This window comes from Aethalodelphis obliquidens, unplaced genomic scaffold (assembly GCF_003676395.1).
Source record: "Aethalodelphis obliquidens isolate GAN/ISIS:26980383/991018 unplaced genomic scaffold, ASM367639v1 scaffold75, whole genome shotgun sequence".
Lineage (NCBI taxonomy): Eukaryota > Metazoa > Chordata > Mammalia > Artiodactyla > Delphinidae > Aethalodelphis > Aethalodelphis obliquidens.
In genome coordinates this window covers 7,026,529-7,048,721 of record NW_020838019.1, presented here as the reverse complement: position 1 = coordinate 7,048,721, position 22,193 = coordinate 7,026,529, and the positions used below count along the sequence as shown (strand labels likewise).

The 22,193-nt window shown below is 42.0% G+C and overlaps 1 protein-coding gene across 7 annotated transcripts in view; it reads right to left on the bottom strand.

Moving 5' to 3' along the window:
- The window catches only part of FTO (FTO alpha-ketoglutarate dependent dioxygenase), a 373,774-nt gene that overhangs the window by 140,870 nt on the left and 210,711 nt on the right, over window positions 1–22,193 (bottom strand). For 3 of the 7 annotated variants that reach the window (XM_027092184.1, XM_027092191.1, XM_027092185.1), the window contains exon 8: window positions 20,072–20,196. In XM_027092184.1, coding sequence (XP_026947985.1) covers window positions 20,072–20,196 — 125 coding nt within the window. Of the gene's footprint in view, window positions 1–10,066; window positions 10,220–15,192; window positions 15,383–17,201; window positions 17,248–20,071; window positions 20,197–22,193 lie in introns of those variants that run through there. The other 4 variants (XM_027092186.1, XM_027092189.1, XM_027092188.1 and 1 more) reach the window with 4 other exon arrangements.

Genomic DNA, 22,193 nt, shown 5'->3' with positions numbered 1-22,193 from the left:
CCTTCCTGGATGCACGCCCTTTCTGGAGTTCTGCACTTCATTTTTAGGGCAGCCTACCTCCCTTTGACCTTCTTTTCTCTTTGACCTTCACTGATCAGTATGTTCAATGATAGTTATCTCATCATCCCAGGTTTCAAAGCTGGGCAAGGTGCATCATCTTCCCTTAAATGACAAGGTAACGTTGTTTTGTTCCAGGAGAAGATTCAAAACCCTATCCACACTCTGAGGTAGGTTCAGGGAAAAAAAAAAATCATGCTTCTTTTCGAATGAAAGACCCATCCACACATTGTTATGTTTCTGACACAACCCTTGAAAGATGATGTGTCTTTGCCCCCCAGAGAAATCAGAGAACTATGAATTTCCTGCGGTGGTGATTTCAACAACTCTAACTCAACTAACTCCTTAATTCTTAAGATGTGGTCATGTAGATCCCTTTTTCCCTTGTCTCTTTGATATTCCAAAATGAGTTAGAGAGAAAACTGTGAACTTTCTTCATATATATCAACAATTGATGAACCCCTTTTCCTTGACAAGCATTAGAGTCAGCTCCCGGGCACTGCACTTTCTATAGGACCTTAGCCTTCGTTTTTAAGTTTGACGCTATGGGTGAAGGAAAAAAAATGCACTTATCTTACAGATGTGCATTGGGGGCAGCTACTAAAGGGTATTTTACTAGCTCAATATGGTAAAAGAAATCAGCCATAGCTGGCACCATCACACATTGTTTCAGAAAAATGCTCTGTGGAGAATTGACACTGTACCTATAATTTTAAAAGATTTGCTCATTTAAACCGACCGGCTGCATTTTCTGCCACATAATGGAGAAATTCACAGGATGCTGGGCCCCTCATGGCTTCTATGGCTATAAAAGCCCCTTCATGCTGGATTTTTTATATTTGGTAAATTAATAGTTTACTGTTCTAAGATTCCTGCATGTTTATATTATTGCTTTTCTAACATAAAAGTTTGCAGTTGTTATGGAAACATATGGTAACATTTGCTGCTAAATTTTAAATGCATTTTCTACCCCTGTTACACACCTGAAATGAAGCCAAAAACTCTCTTTGCTTTACATTAGGCTGAAATTCAAACTGGTCTGGATGACTATAAATGGTTACTGTTTGTCTTGGCTCCTACCTGTATCAGATTTAGACTGAGGAATCTTAGGGAAGAAATTACACGGGATAAAATGGATATTTCTAAATTACAAGTCCTACAATTCCAGTGGCTCCAAATATCAGCTTTCTGTTTCATCTCAGCCTGCCAGAAAGAAAATGGTGGGGCTGGACAATAGAAGATGGACAACATTTACCCTCCAGAGCCAAACGCTTCTTGTTTTGATTATCCTGGAGGAGGAGGCTGCCGATCCTGATGAGTTAAGTCTTGTTAGCAAATTAAATGGCTGTAGATTACAATGGTGCAAGGCATGAGTTTTAGCCCCTGGCTTCAACGTGAAATGACAAGAGTACACATACTTTCAACCCATTTTGTTCTGCAATTTTCCTCTTTGAGCACCTCACAATTCTCAAGTAATTGTTCATGATGACTCCTGGCCCTTGGGGATGTTGGCTTGGAAACTTTTACTGGACAGTTTTTTAAGTGGCCCAATTACCCATTTCTCCGCACCTTAACACCTCACCCAGGTAAAGTTTCCTTGTGTAATGCGACTAGTCATAAAATACTACTAAAAAAAAAAAAAACGAAGCACTTTGGCTCAGAAAAATATCAGATGAGAATTCTTGCCGGTTTGAGCATCTTTCTGGAATTTTAAGTCAAGATAAACCAAGAGTCACAAAAGAACGTCAAATGTACACATTCAGTCTTGCTCTGGGACCTAGGAGACCTAATTCCTACTTACATCTTGGTCCTGAGGGCTTGATCTTCTATTCATTTCATTTGTTTAAGAGTTGAGATTAACTGTCACAGGTTAACTCTCTCTCTTTCACCATGCTACTTGCTGAAGAGTTCCATTTTAAGTTTAGGACAAGATTAGACATTGTTTCTATATATTTAAGTGAACGGGTGAAAGAATTATGATGCTTTTCTAAGTATGGAAATATGAGAAGTTGCCAAAGATTTTTTGCTCCCTAGGCCCTTGTTTGGTAAGTAATAAGTGACATCCCCTAATAGTACATATGCAGAGGCTTCTATGGCAGTAACTGAAAAAATAGGGTTATAATCTTCCTGCCCCCGCTTTTTCATTCATTCAAATAAGGAATTTCAAGTTCTAAGGCATCTGTTCAAGCATCCAGGATGCTAGCTAAGCCAAAGGCTCAGAATATAGACAAAGCAGTAGCACAGGTTAGAGCTTTCACAAAACATGGATGACTACTGCATTATAATATTATACATATATATATATGTACACACACATATATATACACATCATATATATATGATATATACAAATTAAATATTACTTACATTATATATATAATTATATACACTGTTACATGTTTTCATGTTTCTCTACCTTTCTTCTTTAGAAAACAGACAGAGGAAAATATTTCTTAACCCATCAAGATGTAGAAAAGGCAATGATTAAAAAGAAGACACCAGAACCTCACTGCTTGGGCTCAAGTCCTGGTTTGGTCACTTACAACCTGTGTTATCTTGGGAAAATTCCTAGCCTCTCTGGGTCTTAGCTACCTTAATTGAGGTAACTTCTGAGTTTCAAGCTATCCACATACAGGTTGGCATGAAAAGTAAGCAAAGGAAATATGGGGAAAACACTTAGAATAGTTCCAAGAGTCATTAGAAGTTAGCTGCTATTATTAATGATGATGATGATCATCATCATCTACTTCATAACTAATAGCATAATTATGATTAAGATACTTGTTTCTTAATCCCTTCAGTTTGTAAGGTCAGCACTTCCCAACCTTTGATGATGTGATCCACCATCATGATTTTCCGCGATACTCATGAACCACCCTACACTATTATATTCCCAGAATTTTTCTTTAAACCAACTTAAAAAAAGACAACAACTTAAAGACAGACTTTAGTCCTGTCCTCAACAATATGACTTGGGAACAATGGATCCAAATGTCAATCACACTTTTCTAATCTAAAGCAAAATACCTAACCTTTAAAATACAAAGTATTCTTCGGTATATTACAAAATCATCTTCTGTGCCACCTGTGCACTGTGTGTTACACTTCAGAGGCCTCTGGGCGCGGCCTTGGCACATTTTCGAAGGGCACACCTCTGCCTGAACTGGGAGACACCTCAGATTTGACAGAAACCACCACCACTATCTGCGTGGACAATACACAGCCTTGTCAAGGGACCGAACGTGGGTGACTGTCGCTAAGCTTACTTCACTTAGCGCATATTCAAGTCTGAATCCTGTCTCGGTGCTGAAGGACTGAAAAGAATTCCCTTTCATTAGCCTAAGTCCCTAGTAATGCGAGCATTGTGCCGATGGGGAGACCGCGAACAGGGGGAGGCCCTTGTGAAAGAAAAAACGACGCTATACGCGAGAGGTCTCCTCCAATCTCTGCAGGCCGGATTAAATGTATTTTGACCCCGTGCTGACCCATTTTCCTGTGATACATTTGGTACAAGAAAAGATTAATTACTTATGAAAATCAGGCGAACATCTCTACAGCAAATGTATTATCACTGTGTAGGACAGGACATAAAGGTTTGCACTTGTACCATTAGCTCAGCTATAATAAATGAGATGCTCTATGTGATGTATAATATGGTAAAGAGAACACAGCTGTTTGCTTCTGTAGGAAGGTGCATAGGTGCACTGCACCTGAGTCTGCAAACACTTAATAAGCCCTCAACAACAAAGCTGCATCCCTCAGAACAGAGATGGCTGAAAAACCATTATCCATGGATAATTAACTATGTCAGGACACTGAGGTCCTAACATGAGGTCCTCATAATTCCCCACTAAGGGAAGGACAGTAAAGCATTATTATAATATATTACTGATATTTAATAAGAAGACTGTTCTATTTGTGTGTTATTAATGCAAGCTGTAAGTTACAGCAGCATTTGAATTATTCTTGGTTTTTCTGGGCGCTGTATCCTGAAGGGCAAAGCAGCCCCTGGAGCTGAAGAGCCGTAAAGAAATACTTCCATTTGGGATTAAAATTTTAAAGATATAGTTGCAATTTGTTCTATTTATTTTCCCTCTGATCACATGAAGATATCCATGATGGACATTTATCACTGGAAAAGCCATCGCTAAAATGACCAGTGTTAAGGAGGTTCAAAGTTACATGCTGGTAAAACATGTCTAGTGGACTCCTTTGATCTCGAGAAGAGTCCATCATTTTGCTTTCTCCAAGTATCCTGGTCATTTTGAGACTCTCCCCTGTAGCACAAAGTATTTAAATTTCTCTGTAACAAGGCTCTTTGACGCCTGAAGACAAAAGCATCTCTCCATTTATTAAGATGACTTCCTACTGTGTGGGGCTGTTTTTTACCTCATAATTAAAATAGCACCTGAACACGACCATCTGTGAACGCAGATTAAGTTTTTACAAAATGTGAATATCCTTTCATTTTTTTCTGCCAAATTCCTCTAAAACTCATACATAATTTGTGTGACATAGCCTCCCCCCCAAAAAAAGCTTAAATAAACTTCTACTCCAAAAAAAAAAAAAAAAAAGGAAAAGTAGTTAGGGTAAACATTTTGCCTCTCACTGCAACCTTCCATGCGTCAATAAAATCCATAAATTAATGTACAGCTCTGTAATTTGCTCAAAGAATGAATGAGCTGTCAGTCTTTGCTTTCTGTTTCTAAGATTCTGTCAGTTTATGGCAACCCAGAGACACAGTTTGCCGCTTAATTTTCCTCTTCCTTTTTCAAATACACACATTTTGGAAAAGATGTTATTTATACAAAAGGCTGCCAAGACACTGGGTTAGGATAGATTTGGATATACAGACTATTTCACAAGCTGGTCTTATTTAACCAAAATAAAGCCTCTTTGGGAGTCTTTTGTACAAACTGCAAATCCATAAATGCAGAGATTATAAACATTGATACAGACATTTCTTCCAGAGGGTTTTCCGACCTGATGTTAACTTTACATTAGAAATTCATGTTTCTTTAGAAACGTTGGCTGATTTTAGTGAAATGGTTCCTCTGGTAGAGTTGGGGCTGTGATGTCAGCCGGGCTCCCTTCTAATAACCCTTATGAAATATTTACAATGAAATTGAACCACGCATGCGTAACAGCTGACTTTCGCGGCAGCCAAGGTTTAGGCTTACCTTTTTCCTTTTATTCAAGGAAAGAAATCGTTTTATGTTTTCCTCTTCTCCAGAAGATCAAACCCACATGTATTTAACAACTTCCCTGACCATACCTCCATGTGGCCATCAGTCTGAGCAATGAAACTGAAAGATTATTCTGACCACATGACATCTTTGTGCCATGAAGGAACAGCTGGGTTCCCCCATGGTGGAGCTGGGGATAAGGCATACACTCGAGGGTGTAATAGGAGAAATGGTGATCACCAGCAGTGGAGTCCCTGCCCTTCCTTCCTGAGAACCAAACTCTTCATTGGATTCCAAACGGCCAACATTTTTGCAGACGCCTTTTTTATGGTGACAATAAGCACCGTATACCCCTCATTCACTTTCGAAAACTCTCATATGCTTCCTCAGTAAAAGGAAAGATGAAAGACTGCCAAGTTAAAGGCAAAAAGTACGTGCAAACATTTCCTCCAAGCAAGAACTGACATAGAGCAGAACAATGTTACAAGGTTGCAGAGGCAGTACCCAGACTGCATCCTGGTCTCCCGGCCAGGGTCACTGCCTCTCTTCTCTAAAAGTATGAGAAGGTTGCGGGTATTTTTCACTCAGAGCAGGCAGGACTTGCATTCTATATCAGAATCCTAGCCACCACACCATCTAGTCTGCAGACATGTACTGATCAGCCTGAATAACAGGTACGAATCTTTGAATTATTGCTAACATTCAAATCATTAGGAGACTTCATAAACCAACACACATGATCTGAATTTTCCCCTTCTCTTACAAATGTAGGAGACCTAGTAACACAGATCCAGCCTCCTTGCTGCCCACTTCAGATAGGGTGTGAACTTCCCCATTCACTTCAATCCCACCTCCCTGCCTTCATTCGTCTAGATTATCTGCCAGGCCCTGTTGACATTTGAGTCTGCAACCTCTTGTCTGAATTCACTAGAAAACTCACAAGTACCCAAGTATTAAGTTGTTTTACCGTTTTGAGAACGAAGAACAGAAGAACACTTCCTTGAGAAAGCCCAGTGGCTCTTCGGGCATGATCTCACCATTTCATGTGCCCTCCTAACTCCTCAAAACCAGGTCTCTCCAGAAAAGATGACAACTCTAATTCGAAAAAATACATGCACCCCAATGTTCACAACAGCACTATTCACAATAGCCAGGACATGAAAGCAGCCTAAGTGTCCATCAGCAGATGAATAGATAAAGAAGATGTGGGATGTGGGGTGTGTGTGTGTGTGTGTGTGTGTGTAATGGAATACTACTCAGCCATAAAAAAGAGTGAAATAACACCATTTGCAGCAGCATGGATGGACCTAGAGATTATCATACTGAGTGAAGTAAGGCAGACAGAGACAGACAGATACCATATGACATCACTCAGATGTGGAATCTAAAAAAATGATACAAATGAACTTATTTACAAAACGGAAATCGACTCACAGACAGAAAATTTATGGTTACCAAAGGGGAAAGGGCAGGGAGGGATAAATTAGGAGTTTAGGATTAACAGGTACAAACTACCACATATAAAAAGGTAAACAAGTACCTACTGTATAGCACAGGGAACTATACTCAGTATCTTGTGATACCTATAATGGAAAAGAATTTGAAAAACAAATATATATATATATATATATATAAACTGAATCACTCTGCTGTACACCTGAAAATAACACTGCAAATCAACTATACTTCTACTTAAAAAAAAAAATCACAGTACCTAAAAAAAAAAAGACAAAAACAAAAACAAAAACCAGGCCTCATTCTCTCAGTCATGCAGCCCAGGTATAATGGTCTTCCGGGCCCTTGGTACAAAGGCAAGTACCTGTGTGAACACACAGAACATGCTCCAGAACACACAGGGAGAAATCAACAGCTTAGGGAAGGCCTACCTTACCTACCATGCAGAGCTGTCACCCTGTACCGAGACGGCCCTGTTCGTGTTTGCTTCACTCAGACTCACCCTGAGATTGCCACATGCACGCATAGTTTCTTAATACGCCCTCTCTGACTTTTCTGCCACGGTCTGTTTTCAGTGCTGCTGGAAGATGCTGTGCTTAATACGGCTCCCAATTCTCAGAGGCCCCCTCAAAGCTTTTAAAGCGAGCATAACATGCGGAATTTCAAATGAAGAACCAACAGCAGAAAGATCATTTACAGTAACTATACAAACAAGCTAAATGAAAGGCTTGTGTTCAGTCATTAAAAATAATAATGCCAAAACCCCGAGGGCTGAAATGTAAAGCTTCTACTTAGTGTGAGGAAACAGAAAAGGAGGGTGTTTATTATCCCAATAAGAAAACCTGCTAATTTATTTAGTAGGCAATTTTAGGAGGACGTTTGTTCACAGCGAAATCTCACTTGATCAGATTGGATAAAAAATAATAACCACAAAGAAAATGCCTGTTGAAGCCAAGGGCTTTGGCCAGACGGGCATCACCCGGAGAGGCCAGCGCGAGGCTGCTGGGAGGCACGGCCCCTGGTGCCTCCCGCCTCTCTCCTCCCGGGCTCTCCGGAACCAAGCCCAGAGTTATTTATAGAGTTATCTCTCTCACACTTTGCAGATGATGCCTAACATCAAGACAACAGAGAAGAGGCAAGGTCTCCGGACCTGCCCGCCTACAACAGGTTTCTGTAAAGTAATGAATACAGACAGCTTGGGGACCGTTCACCTGTGCTGCCTGCCTCTTCCTGCCTGCAAAGTGGAACCACCAGGGATTGGCAGAAGGTACTTGTCTGACAGGGCCAGGACAGCCTTCCTCCTCAGTGACAGCCTGGGCCTCCCCTCTTAAACTTGACCCACCGTAATTCCTTCACAATGCGGCAGCGAAGCAGCTGACAGTAGCAGCTGCAGCTCCTAAGCGAGATGGATGGAATTTTCATAACTGGTTCCCCAAGTTACATTTTACCTTCAAGATAATTTATGAGCTGCTCCGGAGCCTTGAAAAGACAATATGCTTGCCATAAAATTAACTGTAACAGTCTTGTAGGTTATAATTAACACTGGGAGGGTAGCACCAACTGGATGAAACACATGGCATAATTGATGGTGAAACTGGAAAGGGGGCAAGCTAACAGTATCATCACGGCACACGCCGCCTTAGCAAAACCGATACTTTCCAGGGGTTAATTACAATCGCCTTCCAGGTCTCCTGTTCTGGGAGGGAAGAGGCCAGAGCTGGCCAGGGAGGGGGGGAGATTTTGCTGGCAAGGCCACGGGGCACCTGGACACGGATGCAGAGACTGTCGGCAGGCTGGAAAGAGAGGCAGGCCGAACCCAGAGCGGGCCGAGAATCTGGGAAGGTGCTTCCCAGAGTTCAGACCAGGCCCTCCACAAGCCTGCCTCGTAGACATGACTTCATTTTCTCAGTAAACTGCATCTTTTTCAGTGAAGATAAAGATCTGGATAAAAAGAAGGGAATCAGAACTTCCAAAATGCCCTCCCAAGGCTTACGATATTCGTTCAGAACACAATTGAATCGAAGCATTTCAATGTAACGTGGGCATATCTTTGTAAAAACTCGAGATGGTCCACTAAACCTCAAGTTTATTAAACTACAAAGTAGCACCCTGTCCAGAGAAGAGGATGGACACAAAGCTAGTAAGAAAAGGCGTGTCAATCACTCCCCTCTCGGAAAAAACACTAAACTATCCCTTTCCTGAATGGACACGAAGCAGCCTGAGCTATACCACCAAAACACTTAATATTCTAATCACACCAGAATCACTCAAGTAATTTTAAGAAGCAATGTTAAGGTGACTGATCTATTTTTGTTGTTTGATTTGTCTGTTTTGTTTTGTTTTGTCCTGGGACAAGATGGTGAAAATCATTCTGATAAATGATGCAACAGTGTCCCCTACAGGCCGACAGAGCTATTCCTCACCCCCTCCGCGCCCCACCCTGCCCTCACTTCCTCAACTGGAAGCCAGAGTTAAGCTTTTATCTAGAACCCGGAATATACCTGACAGAGGAAAGTTGTAAAATACACTGGGGACACCCCTGAGATAAAATAAAATTACTGCTCTTCATGTGCGGTAAATTGTTCCCCAGGTATAAACATACTGTACAGCGGTGATTAACCCATTATGGAGAAGATAAATCCTACCTGTCCAGCCTAAGGGAATCTACTCCAATCAGCCTTGACTATAACCCGGCTCCGAAATTCCTCCACTTAGAGGATTTACAGATTCTTGTAGGCTAAACTTTGATGTTCTCATCTGGGCCCCTACACTCTTCCACCTCCTGAAAGATTATAACCAGTATACAAGAGATGACATGGCTACAAAGGTAGTAACTTTCCTTTACAAGATTTCTGGTAGCGAGATTTATATAAAGTATGAGCTGGAAACTACTTCCTCAGAGAGAGAGAGAGAGATGCCTCCACAACTAAAAAGTGTGAAATGTGTTTAGGTACCAGAGGAAATAAACATTTACAGATACACGCCTGCCTATCTCCACGCTGGGAAGGATCCTGGGAGGTTTCTAACCCTTACACTGTGAGACCCAGGTCAAGCACTACGAGAACACGTGAGTGGCTGACAGAGAGGAAAGCCTTGCTACTGCTCCGGCTGTGGCCACACAGCAGAGGTCTGAGCTGGTCTGTTTTGGCTTCAATTCCATCTCCACTATCTACTAGCTGTGCTGCCTTGGGCAATGACTCTGCATCTCTCTGCCTCCCTTTTCTCACCTCTTCGAGCATCTACGACTCTGTCCGGCACTTGGTGAGTTCTCACTAAATGTTAGCTGCTAGTATTGCTAAAATTAGGACAACTGCAGATTTCAAGGACGGTGGAGGTAGAAAGGTAAAGCCAGCAGGAGTGACACTTACCCCACCTTTAGTGACTCCCTGGGATCTAACTTAGAGGGTCACACCTTGTCAGAGCTGGAAGACGTCTTCGAGGTCACCTGGATCAAGCCACTTCTTGTGTAGATGAAGCTGCTGACATCCAGGGTCTGTGACGTGCCCAGAGGCTACAGCCAGCTGGAGATGGGATTCAAACTGGTATTCAGACCTCTGTCAATTCAATGTGACAGTCCTTACTTAGGACAGGGCCTGACACAGGATGAGCTCTGTCTAATGCTCCTTCCTTCGCCAGCTCAGCAGTATCAAGCCCATACCATGAGGCTTGGGTTTTACATGGGGGCACTCTCCCAAAGGAGAGGCCAATTTGGGTGAGTCTGGCTCGGACTGTTATTCACTTGTTTGCTGTGATCTGAAGAAGAGGGGTAATTTTTATTGAGCACCTAGTATGTGACAGGTACTTGCTCTAGGTGTTTTCCATGGAATCCCTTAATCGGCCCTATGGAATAGGTTCTATTATTATCCCCTCAGGCAAGTTACAAATGAGAAAAATTGAGGTTCAGAGGGGTTAAGTAACTTGTCAAGTTCATTGTAACTTTCCTGGAGTCACAGAAGTGGATCCAAGATTCAAACCCAAGCCATCTGACTCAGCATCTATGCTCCCAACCTCTATACCATATTCATAAAATTTACTCTGAAAGAAATCATTTTTTACCCCCATTTAACATGGAGAACTCTCTGGAGAGAAGATAGCCCAGAATTTATCCTATGACCCACAATCACATATAGATTTCTCCCCTATTTCTCACTCACACTTGGAGACGGGCAGCTCTTGCCATCACAGTCTCACAATGGAGCAGGGCTCCTCACAAAGGTCAGGCATGTGATGAGTCGCACAAGAACACTTCTGGAGAACTGGCCACTTTCATCCCTGGGACAAGGGTTTCCCCCAATCCTGACTTAATCTCTTGCACTGCATTATTAGACTATGCTGTTTTCTCGCCTAGTGAAGTGTTACTCAGCTCTATAACCTCAGGGCCTACAATAGTGCCTGGTACCAGGTAGGCACGCGACAAATATTTGTGGAATCAGTGCATGACCGACAGCACACTCACAGTAACCATGACCACCATCTATCAAGTGCTGCAGTGCATTGTCACTTGGAATCCCCCCCAACACCAATGAGATACGTACACCTTCTCCCGTTCGCTCTTAAGAGATATTTGTGAACATAATGTAGCCTGAATTTAAGGCTTCCTTAAAGTGAAGACATTTAAGGTGACACATCTTTTGTTTTAAAGTCACTGGGAACACAGGTGTGGACTATCTAAGGAGAAATTAATGCTGTGGACTCCCAAGGACGGTGAGCCTCAAAACACTGATATTCCCTTAATATCTCACAAAGCTGACCCACTAGAACTAAAGCTGCAAGTTTCATAACAAGTGATCACCTTAGGAGGAGGATCGGGAGAGAAAATGTTATCTCTATCTCAACTGAATAACTACATTTTGGTTCTTCCGAGTGTTTGAATGGGCAGGACATGGCAACTACACGCATTTTTTTTTAAAGAAACATTCAGAGTTCCACTTAGGAAAACACTTTTTGTCATTCCACTAGAACAGAAGCTCCATGAGAGAAGAATTCTCATCAGTTTTGCTCATTGCTGTGTTTCTAACTGCCCGAACAGTGCTTGGCAAATAGCTGACACTTAATAGGTATTTGTTGAATAAATAAATGAATGAATCCATGTTTTCTCAAAAAGTTGAAGAAGCACTGCCTCTAAGAAACAGCCAGCAGCCACTCATAGTCAGAAAGCTGCCAGGAGCGGGGCTCATACCGAAGCCTATGTGTTGATTTTATAAATGAGATGCGCAGAAGTCAATTGGCTTTTGTCCCCCGTAAAACTGTTCAAATAATGACAGTAACAATGGTAATAACATTAACAACACTTGCCTCCTTAAGATAAGTTGCTGTATCTTGGAAAAAAGGTAACCCTATCTCTAGACTCATTTAATCCTGGCTCTAAATTTATACAATGTTTCAATTCCTACACATTTATGAGGAGGTTTTATGGAGTTATCGGATTTTATGGAGTCATCTGGTTCAGAGACACAAAGGACATTCCTCTGCTAAGGGCAGCAGAAAGCAGAAACTGCGATTATTACAGGAGATGGGGCAGATGCATTAAAAAAGAAAGACATGGATGGCAACTAGCCGGCCAGAGCCTCCCTGCTGCTCCCTGGAACCTTCTTCGTTTACCCCTCACTCCCACCCACAATGCTGCACACAAATTTAGCTCATTGCAGGAGACAGCTACTGAACTGGAAATGCCACAGCTTTTGGTCCCCAAATAACCTGGCCTGAAGCAGCGGCCACTCTCTGTGGCATGAATGACAGCAGTTGACATGGTCAGATGACTCACCATGTGCTGTCTCAGAAGATAATTACATCACTCTCATCATCCCACAGCCCATCCTCAAGGCTGGTGGTTCCACTTTTTGTGACCACAACTTCTAGGATGGAAAACAAATTCTGGCCCCAATGCCTAGCCGCCAAGACTGAGCTCATCACTGTACTGATACCATCAGAGCCATATCAGGATGTCAGCAGATAACCAGCAGGGAGCAGCTGTCCTTTGAGATATGGACTCGAAGCCATATTTAGCCTCAGCTTTGTCCCTCCTGGCCTGAAACCTATTCCTTTATTCAGAGAAATGCCCCTAGGGAGGCCTTTCCCCCTCCCCCTGTTCTTCCTTTCTTCATTCATTCTATTTCACTTCCAGGAAGGGCAGGGACTCAGGAATGGCTGGCTCAGGGAGGAAACCATGTCTTTTCGTCCCGAACCCAGCTCAGTTCCATGCTGTTCACTCCTGGGCTCTTCCTCAAGTACCCAAGTCAGCCTGTGCCCATGACACCCTTCCTCCCTCATGCTGGAAGTAAGGGTCAGAGGTGCTGTGTTGGGAGTTAAATACCAGAGAAGTGCCTATCAGAGAGCTCTCCTTACATCCAGTTTCAAGTTTTCCACCGCTGGCAGTGTCTCAAACGTTCATTCCTCTTCAAATTAAGAAGAAACACAAATATACTTATAAATACAGGAGTGGGTTGAGGAGAAAGCTGCTTTTATTCAGTCAGCCACTGAATCCATCTGAGTGCCAGGCACTGTTCTAGACACAGGGGATGTGAGATGCGCAGGCAGCAAGGATGTGGCTCACACAGGGCACCGTTCTAACGGAGGAGACAGCTTAAAGTTATGCTGTGCAGGTTTTATAGTTGGTGCACAGCCAAATACCCAATCTCAAGGAGCTTACATTCTGGTAGGAGAGACAAAAATGTAAACACAGAATCAAGTACATATATAATACATGTGGGGTTACTCCTCCTCATAAGCTTCTATCAAACTGTAAGTTCCTGGGACGAGACTCCATTGCTAAATCATTCTTCCGTTTCCCACAGTGCCACACACAAAGAAGAATGGAAATCTGCATGCTAGCCATTGTGTTCTTATTATTCTCCCCTCGCCCTCCCCTACATTAAACTATAAATTATTTCAGAGTTGAGACTGTTTCACACTCATCTTGCCACTTCGCACAGCATTGAACACAGTTAACTTGTACATAACAAGCGCTCAGTAAATAATCGTTTATAATTGTGAAACTGGACTGGGCCAACCTGTCAGTTTTGAATAGAACTCAATCCTGCCAGGAGACAAGAGGAGAGACCAGATAACCGTGGAGAAAACAGTAGTGTGCTGGCCTTAGAACCAGAGTCGACCCACAGAGTCATTTACACAAACCGTTAGACTTGTTGCACCCAGATCAGGGTTCTGAAGCTGATTCGCTTAGAAAAGTAAATCCTATTCATTACCATGTCAGGGTTATGACAACTAGATTTTGGAGCCCTAACAAAGGTGTCTAAAGTGGATCCATCCTGGAGGTAAGGGGTGATGGCTGGGGCTGTGGAGGAGAGCAAGATGGTCAATAGGAAGATGTTTGGTTGTTTTACTGGTCTAGAAAAGTTGCTAACTTGGCAGTTTTTTTGAGAAGCCAAAGCCCGATATGGGGAAGACATGTCTTATAAAGACGTCTAGGTCTAGAGAATTACTTTTAACTCTTAGAAGGAAGTAGTTCTAAAAGCTTTGCTAAGAAACCGCCATAAACATGTTTAAAAAACTTTTCTCAGTACCATTCTAAGCTCCTTGGACCCAAATGAAGTTGTCTACTACGGGAATACAGTAAGCCCTGTTTGAGCCTAGAAGTTAAGAACTTAGGTGGAGAGTTTCCACCTAATTAGGCTACATTCCTATCCAGTGTGCAATGCTCAGAGATTCTACAATGAAAGAAATGAAAGACAATGGTAGAAGGGAGAAGTAGGGTGTCTACAGAAACAAACAAACAAAATATGCACGTGGGCCACCTGCCAATAAAACAAGGGCCAGGCCTAGCCATGGAAATGGAGAGATGGGCACAGCTGCACACTCATGCCAGCTTCGTCTGGAACTCCATCCATCTTATTAGCCAGATACCCCTAATAGGCTCGTGACTTCCTTACCACTTAAGGGATAAGTCCTTAAGTCTGTCATGTTTTAAAATCTCCTAATAAAAAACTAATGGTGTTAAACAAGCACATGAAAAGACACTCAACATCATTAGTCATCAGGGAAATGCAAATCAAAACCACAATGAGATAACATTAGGATGTCTGTAATCTAAAAAAGGTAAAAGGACAGGTGTTGGCAAGATCGTGGAAAAATCAAAACCTTTGTGTACTACTGGTGGGAATGTCAAATGGTGCAGCAGTTGGGGATAAGAGTCTGGCAGTTCCTCAAAAAGTTAAACATAGAGTTGTTATGTGACCCAACCGTTCCAGGCCTAGGTTTATACTCAAAGGAAGTGAAAACATGCCACTCAAAAACTTGTACATGAATGTACACAGCAGCATTATTCATAAGTGCCAAAAAGTGGAAACGACCCAAATGTCCATCAACTGATGAATGGATCAACGAAACGTGTTCTATCCATACGATGGAATATTTTTTTGGCAATACAAAGGAATGAAGAACTGATACATGCTACCATGTGGATGAACCTTGAAATCATTACGCTAAATAAAAAAGCCAGATACAAAAGGTCACAAATTATATGATTCCATTTATAGAAAATGTTCAGAACAGGCAAATCTATAGAGACAGAAAGTACAACAGATTAGACAGAAAGTGGTTGACAGGGAGTGTGGGGAGAAGGGGAACTTGAGAGTGGTTGTTCACAGGTCCAGGGTTTCATTTTGGGGTAATGGAAATGCTCTGAAATTGAATAATGGTGATGGCTGTTCAATCTTGTGAATATACTAAAAAAAAAAAAAAAAAAAAAAAAAACCCACTTAACTGTATACTTTCAAATGATAAATTTTATGTTATATGAATTACATCTCAATTTGGCTTCTCAAAAACCCCCGAATGGCCTGGCTTTTGTCTTATTTTTTGTATTTGCACCTTACTGAGCAAAAATTTAAAGGAGAGTGCTTTAAAGGTAACAGGCACAGTTCGTTCTAGAAGCGTTCCTCAGCTCCCCGAGTTATCCTTCACCCAGCTTTCTGCTCACTGTAAATCCCCATGGACATACACAGTTGAGTCAAAACCTAAGATGAAAAAATGCTCCCTTTGGGTAATGTTTAGAAGGTTTTTATTTCTATTTTAAACACGAGAATTGTCTGGGTGAGGCTTGTATGATATAGACAATAGAGTTCAACATAAGGGATTTTCAACAGTACGGCAATGCTAGACTTCAGAGACATCTACAGTTAAATACTTTCTTGGGAGGGCAAGAGCAACATGCCACTCTGTTGTGGTCATGAGGGCTCCACCACTTTCTTTTCCACTGCTTTTCACAGCTTCTTTCTAGGAACTTGCTAAATTCTCATCCCCAGACAAATTCTTAAATTGGCCGCTGAGCACAGTTTAAGAATTTATCTCATACACAGCACCTCACACGGTATTTTGTATATAGTAGGCATACAAAATATACAAAAATATTCATGGAATAAAATCGTTCTCTTTCAGAAAGTAGAGGCATGGCATGTGCCCCCGAAGAAGAGCACGGAGATTTGTGAATGCCAATGTCACTGGTCAGAAACCAGGACCCTCAATGCCCACAGGAAGCTGGGAGAGAGCTTTAAATAGATTACTCTTATCCATTAACAAGTAAGGGAACATATAGCTTGTGACCGACCCATTGTTGGCACTAATGAGCATCGCAATGATGTTTCTTTGAAAAAGGAATAAAGAAAGGAACAGACTATCTACTCAATTAACATTAGGTGCTTTCTTATTTTTTAAAGAACTGCCAAGTGTGGTAGTAAAACAGTGCAAGAGTCACATGTATATTAAGTATCGAAAAAAGAAGGAAAAAGAATGTATAATCTTCAGTGGCCAGATGCTGAAACAGATCACAGTTTTTTTGTAAAGCGTTTTTGCCAGTGTTTGACTTAGTTACATTCTCTAGACTATGCACGCAAGCAGGAAAAAAATAATTTGCTTCTCATCGTGACCTGTGCAAAATGAACAAAGGCGCTGATTTTTCCTATTTCTTATTTAGAAAAACAACTCAGGCCTGGACACTGAACTGTACCTTTTCTTTAGTGCACTTTTCAAATGATAATTTCTTCCACTGTCACCATTAAATCTTAATCCATTCCAGCTCCTTGCATGGGTCACTGAGTCTATATGTACTGCTGTTATTTTAAAATGTTTCCCCTTGGTAGGGAAAGAGGGGGAGAAAAGATGCTGAGGGCCAGATGGGCCTCTTCACAGTTCATTTATCAAACCTAATGCATCGGGCTCCACCCTCCTCTCACTCACTACTGCGGTTAAACTTCCATATAATTTGGTAATCATTTTCATTATCAGAGAGTGACCCTAAAGCAGCCTATCCGGAGACACCCAGCCCTTGCAGCTGCTCTTTTTCTGCCTCTTCCTACAGTAGACCTTAAGAACCTCCGAGTTTATTAGCTGCAGGCTGACCTTTGGGCTGCAGAGGTCAAGAAGGGGTCAGATCAGAGGGCTTGCCCAGTTCTTTAAAAGCTATAACAAGCTGTCCATCAGGCAGAGTGGACTGTATAAACAAAGCCAAATCTTCAGAAATTCTGTACCACTTCTGTTAACACTTACCCTGCATTCACACGGCTTCTCCCGAAGTGCTTTGGATCATTCAACTCTGGGGAAGTGAATAGACAGCCCTAATAAGTCTATTTGGAGAGGGTTGTTTACGGGATTACTGGGCTTGGGGAAGGAAACCCACAGCACTCAGATGTGCCTCTAGAATCCCAGGGTTGTGTGACACTGTGACAAACTCAGTTACGCCAAGTCACGCAGAATTGACACTTTCCTCCAAAAGCTAAATTACAGGGAACATATGCTTTCAGTTTAAGAGACTTCAGCGAGTCCCAAACAATGGCTCGGCTCCTGGCCGAGGAGAGAGAGACAAATATTTTAAAACCAAGTTACAAGTTGCACTTAATATAGTCTCCCTAATATCATTACATAAATGAACCTACTGAAGTGGGGGGAACCTTTACTACAACAGACTTATACTGAAGCGACCGCCAGCTGTGGAGTCTCAGGTGACCTAAATTTCTCGAAGCTGTACTCTTCCTAATGCGTTCTCTAACGTGCAATATCAGGTAATTAGAGTCATCTGCATTTAACTTTCAGAGGAAAACATTTCTATTATCTAAATCTGAAGGATCCCCTGATAGCTTTGATGAAAGTAAAATACTGTTAACCCACTGCCTGGCCTTTGGCGAGCGCTAATTATTATCTCTCAAAGCACATTTTTCCTTGTGTAATTCCAAGGTGCACAATAGGCCAACGTCTGAAACACTGGCGGCTCAGTCAGTGCCGCAGTGGGTGTTTTATAACTTTCACCACCACACGCCCGATGGCTACTCGAGGCGATGCCCGATTCCAGACGGCCAGAGGAAGCTTTGATGAGGAAAAGAAAGGTGGATGGTAACTGTCTGTTTATACAGATGATATGGATGAGTCCTTTAGATAGGTCACCGGGATGGGAAACATCAAATGGTGCTGGTGACGGGGCAGGGGGAAGGATTATGGTTATTTAATACTCTGAGGACACTTCCTTCTGAGCTCTCAAGACACCACCCGCTTGGAATCTTCTTTCAGGTGTTTAGTTTTAAGGAGGTCTGCAGAGTGTCAGCTGCTAAGCCCTTTCTTGTCTCCTCCCCTACCACAAAGGACTCGAGAAGTTTTGTTTCAGATGCTAGACTACATCAACTTCAGCTCTGGCACCAGCTCCTGATTAAATTGTTAGCAGTTAAGGGCCAGAAATGCTGAAACCAGACTCCTTTTAAACAGGCCATTTTGGCCACGCTGTCTGATGAGTTGGTGTATAAGGGAATTATTGTTAACAAACCAAACGCACTCAATAGAAGACATCCATTCTCGACATTTCCTCTAGCTGTGCTGTCTTTGGAGGGGTTGGGGGGATGGGAGAGTTTACAGGGGGCTCTCTCTCTCTTTCTCTCTTCCCTTCCTTCCTTCTCTCTCTCCACCCCCCCCCCCAACCTCTTTCTTTATCCCTTTCCTATTTAGTAAGAACACCAGGGAAATTCCCTGGCGGTCCAGTGGTTACAACTCCACATTTTCACTGCCGAGGGCCCGGGTTCACTCCCTAATCAGGGAACTAAGATCCCACAAACCCCACAGCGCAGCCAAAACAAAAACGAAAACAAAAACAAAAGAAATCACCAGGGGAAAAGATATAAAAGGTCAAAGAGAGAGAGAAGCCTCTTAGATGTCCCCTCATGGATATTCCGCTATTTAATAGAATATCCATACTTGAGTGAATATACATATTTAAACTGTAATACAAAGAAAATGTTAAATTATTGAAACTTCAATTGAAAGTCATTTCATGACTGTAGTTGAAACTGTCATTTACCCTGACCACACTACAAAAAAGGGGGCAAGGGGAGAATGTCACTGGGAATTTTAAAATTATGGTTTCAATGCAAGTCTAAATTCAGAGACAATACACATATGTGAAAAAGCAGCTTTCTGATACCCAATTCGAATGGACAGTTCATCCTCTTAACTGTCTCCTTCCTTGGAAAATGCTCCTCTTCAGGCTTGTTCAGGCAAATCTATTTTTATGAGAATTGTTACTAGTAAAGCCATCAATGATTGTAATTCTGTGGCCTGGACTCATCTGGAGGATATCATGGCTATCAATAAATGTTCTTGACTCCCAGGCACACAGAATTTTTAAGCATCGAATGAGACTCTGACACAAAATCCAGCATCATTTTCCTGATTCCTCTACCTCTTGCTTAGAGACAGACGGTAATTCAACAATACACATTATGCATCTGAAGGATAACTAACATTTGAGGGAACTGGTTCCAGGTTTCTACCAACCAACCAGCCGCTGTGCAAAGAAGAGCAGGGTAACGTGGCATTTAGTATGCAAGCACCAATTCTGTAAAACCTGATGGTCTGCAGAAACTTGCTACCAGTTAACAGCTTTCTAACCACAGCTAAGTCCATGTGCAAAGAAACTGGGCTGAAGCCAAAGTCATTTCTATTTGGTCAGTTCTGAAAATGGGGTTGTTGAATAGACTAAGTTCAAGCGATCTGCCTCCCAAGTGATGTAAGAGTACCGTGTGGATTTCCCAAACATCTGCTCGAACTAAACAGCAGTGCTCGTCTTTTAGATGGTTGATTAAAAGGGTTCTCCAACATCAGGTACTTAAATTACCGTACTCTCAAGATGCAAACATTTCTGCTAAATGTTCTACTCGGGGATAAATCATACATGCACACAGATGACATCACAGATCATTACAATTAATGTAGGTACCATGTGTAGGAAAGCTAACTTTGGCTGAAAGCATCTGTAACTTGCTTCTTTTTCGTGGCCCCTCCAATGAGAGGGATGAGACCAGCTGTCAGGAAGGGCTTAGCCAAAGAAAGCTCTTGTTTTCCAGGGACGACAAATCCCATTTCGTAATAAAACAAACCTGGCATGCCATTCCCTCCTCAGGTTCTGGCGAGCGGTGAGTGTGGCAAGGATGGCCGTCAAGATCTCATTCCTTTGTTCTACAGGGGTCCCCTCTCTTCTAACTTCCCGAAGCACAGCATTTGTCTAGAAGAAATGATCCCCCAAAAGAGAAAGCGAAAGTAAAAAAATTAATAATGAAAAAAAGCCCATAAGCAAATAAGGACAGTAAATCAATGGCTTTTTTATTATAGTTCCCCTGCTAACAAATCAATACAATAAATGATGGTCAAAAATGGCCAGCATATATTTTGTGTTTAATCAATGTACATGGCACACAAGGTAAACGCTAAAGCTCCATTGCCTTAAGTAACACATCAAGATACTGTGAGTTCTCGTTCTCATTTTCTCAGTGCACCAACGACTTTTTTATCCTGGGAACTGCCTACCACGAGCTATTATTAGAAATGATTTTCACATACAGTTTACCATGAGTTGTTTCTTTGACTTTCCCTCTCTCTCGTTCCTGCCACCCAGCTAAGGCTTACTGCACTCTTTCTTATTCGAATCATTAATTTCTATTTCCATCCATGCCAGGAGTTTTTTTTTTGAGGGGGGGTTCACTCATTTTCTATGCTTGTTGCAAATCAAGAGCTTGCAAAGAAAGAAACGCCAAGAGCACAAGAATCAGAGAACAGCGTATCTCCATGAATATCTTTCCAGCTTTGAAAATCCACTACGTATTTCGAATAGTAGGTACAGGGATTCTTATACAGAGTAGACTTAGGATTTGAGGAAGAATCATTTATTCTTTGGCTATTGTTGTGGTCCTTAAAAAAAAATTAGGCTCACGGGTGAGTACAAAAACCACTCAAGCAGTCAAAGCACAAGCACGTGACACCCTGTTTAACAAGTAGCATTACATCAAAACTCAAATTTGAAACTGTCATTTCAACTTTATCTACAGCTCACCTCTGTAGGCTCTTTTTTTTTTTTTTCCGGAACGCGGGCCTCTCACTGTTGTGGCCTCTCCCGTTGCGGAACACAGGCTCCGGACGCGCAGGCTCAGCGGCCATGGCTCACGGGCCCAGCCGCTCCGCGGCACGTGGGATCTTCCCGGACCGGGGCATGAACCCGCGTCCCCTGCACAGGCAGGCGGACTCTCAACCACTGCGCCACCAGGGAAGCCCTGTAGGCTCTTTTTATGTGTATTTTAAACATGCAAATGTCTGTGACACTAGGACAACAATTAAGAAAACAATGGAAAGTATTCTACTGGCACTTGAAATTTGAGTGAGCAAATGCCTTTCAAGTTTTAATCACAGAACTTTTCATCACATGTATTTATCTTCACATAACTGGAGGAGAAACCTTTAAGATTTATAAGTGTTGTTTTTCATGTAAAGGTAGGGGGCTTCTTTGGAGATGTTATAACCAAAGCAGTTGCCAAAAGGAATAAAACTGCCACTTCCTCTGTTCTAATTACTCAGTGTATTTCTTATTTAACTGATGTCAATACCTTCATTTACTTGAAAAGCGCACTCAAAATTTGATGCTCATGGATCTTGAAATACTACTTATTTAGTCCTCTACCACATTTTACAGTGTATATTTAATATCTTCATGACAACCTTGAGAAGAGGTGTGGTGAACATTTGCTGTTTGGGTTGCCTCCCACCCATACCCAGTCCTCCTTTCCTATAAGAGCACCCAGATCTCCTTGTGGGGAAGTCTTTTATGTAATCTTAGAAGTGACAGTAATCACTGTCAACCACAGTGTCCTGCTTTCCCCCAACAAGGATGTGGGTCAGGCCAACCTGATTCTCTTTTCCAGGACTTTAGACACTTAAGAATGACAAAGAAAGGGGAAACAAATGTGGAGGCAATTTATCTATTTCCTTAGTTTCTACCACCCATGGTCCTCAAAGTATTCCCGGTTTCCTGAACTTTCTGAGTCCAGATCATTCTTTCTTTTGATACCTTGAGCTATCCAATATCCTTTCAATAAAGTTCCATTTTGTTCAAATTCACCAGAATCTGTTTCTGTTGCTTACAATCAAGCACCCTAACTGATACAAACAGGTAACACTGGAAGTAGTATCTTCACTGTAAAGGAAGGATCCACGATAACCTGACTAGAATTA